This window comes from Metarhizium acridum (genome assembly GCF_019434415.1).
Source record: "Metarhizium acridum strain ARSEF 324 chromosome Unknown scaffold_13, whole genome shotgun sequence".
NCBI classification, from domain to species: Eukaryota; Fungi; Ascomycota; class Sordariomycetes; order Hypocreales; family Clavicipitaceae; genus Metarhizium; species Metarhizium acridum.
The window spans coordinates 4,068,344-4,073,278 of NW_027094016.1; the positions used below are offsets into that span (position 1 = coordinate 4,068,344).

At 52.9% G+C, this 4,935-nt stretch overlaps 2 protein-coding genes across 2 annotated transcripts; one reads left to right on the forward strand and one right to left on the reverse strand.

Moving 5' to 3' along the window:
- Positions 1-214: 214 nt before the first annotated feature.
- Positions 215-2,310, forward strand: J3458_003794 (uncharacterized protein). The gene has a single exon (XM_066117969.1). The coding sequence runs from the start codon at positions 273-275 to the stop codon at positions 1,275-1,277; it is 1,005 nt and encodes a 334-aa protein (XP_065977765.1). The 5' UTR covers positions 215-272; the 3' UTR covers positions 1,278-2,310.
- Positions 244-4,647, reverse strand: J3458_003795 (uncharacterized protein). Its single transcript, XM_066117970.1, has 3 exons — positions 4,561-4,647; positions 4,186-4,484; positions 244-4,133 (listed from the first exon to the last, which is right to left on the reverse strand). Exon 3 carries the CDS (start codon positions 3,286-3,288, stop codon positions 1,615-1,617), a length of 1,674 nt encoding a protein of 557 aa, XP_065977766.1. The 5' UTR covers positions 3,289-4,133; positions 4,186-4,484; positions 4,561-4,647; the 3' UTR covers positions 244-1,614.
- Positions 4,648-4,935: the final 288 nt, after the last annotated feature.

Sequence of the window (4,935 nt, forward strand, 5' to 3'; positions counted from 1 at the left end):
AATAAGACTCCGGTGGAGGACTAATCATGCATCAATACAATCAATTTCCACCGCTATGGGTTACAGGAGGTACAAATCGCAGGGTGTCAACTATCCATATGTATATGTGCGGGTCTATATTAACCAATCACCGCATGGCACGGATACCAGCGGCACTTGGCTTGTGCATCCGGGCTGCAAGTAACTTAACATTTTTCTGCACTCGCCAAGGGCCCAATTTCAGGTCAACTAGTTTTCCATTCCCCCAGACTTCGACGCCGTTTTTTATCATCATGGTTATCACCGTCACATCCAATGCGGACCTCCCAAAATGCATAAATACGGAAGCAAAGCAAGCTAAAAAGGCCAAGCAGCTGGCTCAGCTGTACACTGATATCCCAGCCAAGAAAGCTCGCGGCCCGCCAATCCAGGGCTTCTTCAGCAGAACTATGATAGTGACGCTGCAAAATGGTGACGAAGTCGTAATCCAATTTCGCCCCGAGCCGATGGATCTGCACCCTTTCAAGCTGGCACGGCAGTGCCTTGGGTCGGCAGTTCCACATATCGAGCGCGTCCAGGACGAAGAGCTCCAAGAAGACGATATCTGGGTGTATGCCATGACACGCATTCCCGGCAAGCCATGGTCTGAAGGCGTAAGAGGGAAAGGCCCAGAGGCAATCATCACCATTAACAAGACACTCGGCAAGATCCTCTCTAGAGGATATGTCAAGGCCAACAGCGATGACGTTGTCCATGACAAGGTCCGGCCCCATTTGGAGCAGCTTCTGTCTTCTCAAGACGAAAGTGCCGCTCCATTCAAACATGTAGCCAACGATCTCCTTGGCAGGTTGGATCAAATCAAGGTGCTTCCGTTGTTCATCGCCCACTTTGACCTAAACGCCATGAATATTCTCGTGAATGAGACCTGCGAGGTATCTGGCATTGTCGACTGGGAGTTGTCGACGCCACTCCCTTTTGGCATGGGCTTCGGCCGCATCCATGACCTCGCTGGAGAATTCTCCGAGGGCGAGTTTCATGTAACCGACCAATTTGAGGAAGCCGAGCGAGGATTTTGGCATGAGGTTATCGAGGGTGTTCCGGAACATATTCGGAGAGTCCTCGAGGAGAATTTTGATGCAGTCCAAACTGCCGTCATGGTTGGGACTTTGCTGGATGCGTTTGAGATTATGGACGGCGAAGTCGGTTCATGTAACCCGGTGGCTGCGAAGGCTCTTCCGAAACTCCTCTCTTACCGGGTGCCTTTTATCAGAGGGACGGATCCGCCTTACTCCAAGTAGGCAGAAAGTGTTTTTGATCAAGAAAGCGAAGAGGCTGCCGGGGCCCCAGGGCATGTATTGTGTGCCAGTCTACATCAAAGCAGGAATCTTGGCCAGATGATACGAAGAAACCGGCCTTGATGCAAGTCCTCTTAAGCTATAAACAGAGAATTGCGTGTGCCACTGATAAAAGGGAGGCTCGGCCCTACACAACGCCCTTCTCATTATCTATTATTCACTCCTCGTGTAGCCTGATACCTAATACAAATAGGAAAGTGTTATCCCGTGCCAACAGACAACAACGGTCATCGGGTGGTAGTACCCGACCCCAGTTGTCACACTTGTCCCCTTAGACACTCTACTGCTGAGCTACAAATCGAACCCGTGTGCCGCTTTGTCCCGTGTACGGGTCTACTACAGACTCCTCGAGGCCGGTTAGCCGCAGCTTATCACAGCCCTTCCTGTACTCGTGGTCCGCGACAAAGGCGGTAGGCGAAACCCCCTCCACTGGGCCGCGGGTAGCAATCGCCACGGGATCATATCCGAGAACATCATCGTCGGAGCCGGCCTTCCAACGACGCCATGTGCCCGTCATGGACGCCAACAGCGGCACCAGAAGGATCAAGAGCACGAGCTGGTTGTACACGTATGCTCTGGTGGTGGTGCGGTTCGTCGTCACCACGTCGCTGGCGTTGGGCATCCTCGCAAAGGCCCCCATGGTTGCCCAGTCAAAGTTCTGCTCGATCTGGCGCGCGACGTGTTGGGCGTCGTTGGAGGCATCGTCGCCTAACAGCCCCGAAGCAAACGGCTCTCGGTACATGTCGTTGAAGCCAGTGCCCACAACTCGCAGAGTAAAGGAGTACGGCGACGTCGCGTTATTTTCGCCCCATGTATAGGTGCGCACGCCGGAGATTGGGGATGAATAGTTGCCCAGGAGATATCGGGACCTTTTGAACGAGCTTCGATCCAGCTGCGGGGGATTCTCGCCTCTCTGGGTGATGGTAACGTTGCCATACTGAACCAGGCAGCTGACCGTGTTGATGAGGTTTTTGTTGCCGACGCCAAAGTCGGCGCCGCCTACCCAGGCTCCGAATATGACGGACCATGATCCGGGAGACTTGATACATGCGGTAGGCTTGGAGGAGGAGTCGGAGCCAGACTCGCAGTTGTAGTCCAGCCCGGTCTTGAAGTTTGCATAGACGGACGGCGCGCCGCAGGTCAAGTTGACGCACATGGACGGAACGATGTTGCTGCAGAGGTCGGTGACACCGGCCGACCCGGTGGTGCCGGCGCCGCACGACGGCAGGCCCATGTTCTTGGTGTTGGCCATGGTGCGGGCATCACAGGTGGCGAGGAGAGCAGACGAAGTCGTCGAGACGCTGCAGGAGTCGTCGGCGCACACGGGAGCGACTGGTGGCGCGAAGTTGCCGTTGGAGGCTTGCACGGCCATGCCAAAGACGAGATCACCCGCGCTGCCTCCACGGGAGCGATAGTTTCCCCTGTTGATCCAAGGGGCCCAGTAATCTGCTGCGTGGGAGGAGGTGGTGGAAGAGACCTTGACAAGGTCCGTCTGCGAAATGCCCGCCAAGAGGACGGGGCTCACGATGTAGACGGCGAGGAGCAGCAAGCCGCTCATCCTGATGAGCCAGAACCCGCCGCTGACGGCGTAGGCGAGCCTCGCCAGAGGGGAGACGGTCCATTGCGCAAGGGATCGGGTCTCACGCACAGTCAGCGGGCTGCCAACGAGGCGAGGAACGAGCTTGAGCCATAAGGAGTGCTCGACGCAGCGCGTGATGAAGGCAGACGTGGCGGCAGCGAGAACCGTGGTGATCAAACTCACGGCTACCGAGGGCTTGATGGACGAAGAGCCGTCTACATAGACGAGGGATGAGATACGGTACAGTTTTGGCTGGACGTAGAGGATAATGAGCAGAGTGTAGCAGGCAAGAATGACGAGGGCCAATGAGGCTGTGAAGAGGATATTCAGGAGCCTCCTTCGGCTAGCAGGTACGACTTGGGGGAGCGCCGTCATGATGTGGAATCCGTCCAACTGTGGGAAGAGTCTTGTCTGGTAGTGAACCGCGGCACAGGGCAACTATAAGCAATACCGCGGTTATGAGAACCAGTGTTCGGGAGTCAAGAGCGGCTGGGAGCTGAAGAAGCTGAAAAGCCACCAGCATCCGTGGCTCCAATCGCCAGGCAGGGCTGTGCGCTCGGGGATGATGGTTTTTACAACACTATTGAGTTTTCAGCTGCAAGGGATCCCAGTCCATACTGTCAATATGACCGTATTCATGAGCCTGGATCAGGACATTGCCAAACCGGTGGGTGTTGGATCCGACAGAAACCAACTTGCGCCTTGCTCAAGAAGTCAAAGCAGCAGCCGCAGCTTGTATGTAGCTTCCACCGACAGTAGCTCTGCCGGACGCGCCGAGTGAGCTTTGACGATGACTTTGTCACGTGGGGAATATTGCGCTTTACTTGGTGGCGTTGAAATAGTCATGTAGAATCTTATTTTCACTGACAGAGACTAGTTAATGCCTAGAGTAGGAGGCAAAAAGTATCTATTGAAATGAGGTACCTAGCTATAACGCTCTACGTTATGATGTATTGTAGTCTCTCAGTATATACTTCTTACGCAGATTAGAAACTATTCCAAGGTATCCCAATAATGTCGAAAGAAGTGTTGCACACCACAGCAGGCTCCCCAGAGCCCTCGATACTAAATCCACGTTAGCTATGAGGACTTCAAAACGAGGGCAAGTCGTAGCATTTGATACTACTACGTCGCGGCATTGTATTACTTGTTACAGTGCTTGGGTCACGGGTGTAACACGGAGGTCATGGTGTATGGAAGGCACAGGCCAGCCCTTGAACCTGACGATAGTTACACAAGGGCTCGAGACCTAGTCGGGGCTCGCTTGCTCACCGCTGCCTTGTATAAGTAAGGGGTATCTGCCTCTAGAGGCCTTGAAAAAACCAACGACCTTTGACACCAAAGCGAATTCTTAGCTGAATCGAATATTATTCCAAGCCCTTATGTACTAAGCCATTGTCACATTAGGCAAAGTTGCTCAGCCTACTCTCCTCTAACACCCTCGTGTGAGCTGGCATCAGCTGCTGGAGGCGCGTGCTCTCCTCCTTGAAGCTCGTGTTTTTTTCCTTGGAGGCTAGAGACCGTCTCATGGATCTTTGTAATCTCCCGCCGCCTTTTCAGCTCGTTGACGTCTAGGCCCAATTAGACCAGCCACATGTAGTCCGTGGCGAGATATATTTGCCCACCAGGAGGTACTCACTAGCATACCATAGCATAATGGAGCGCGATAGCCAGGTACTGGATCGGGTTCAATACTTTTTGTCTTCCACTGTAGGCCCCGTGTTGACAATTTTCCTCGCGTGTTCAAAGGAAGTCGTCTCTTCAAGCGCGGGTCTACACAACTGTTGAGGGTGGTCACGTGATGAGGGTTCAGCCTCGCGCGATGCCCACAGCATCGCACATTCCCGGCTTATTAGCCTTATTATTAGTTCAGCTAAGACAGTTTAATGTAATTACTATTTCGTTAGCCTTACCTCTCTTTATAGGTTATAAGCCCTCTTGCTCTTAGAGTATTATTATAAACCTTTTATTAACTCTTTCTATCTTTATCTTTTATTAATTTAAGTGTTATAAGTAATAATT

Bases quoted from the DNA above. Each gene is read 5' to 3' on its own strand.
- J3458_003794 (XM_066117969.1), top strand. From the start codon at position 273: ATGGTTATCACCGTCACATCCAATGCGGACCTCCCAAAATGCATAAAT.
- J3458_003795 (XM_066117970.1), bottom strand. From the start codon at position 3,288: ATGACGGCGCTCCCCCAAGTCGTACCTGCTAGCCGAAGGAGGCTCCTG.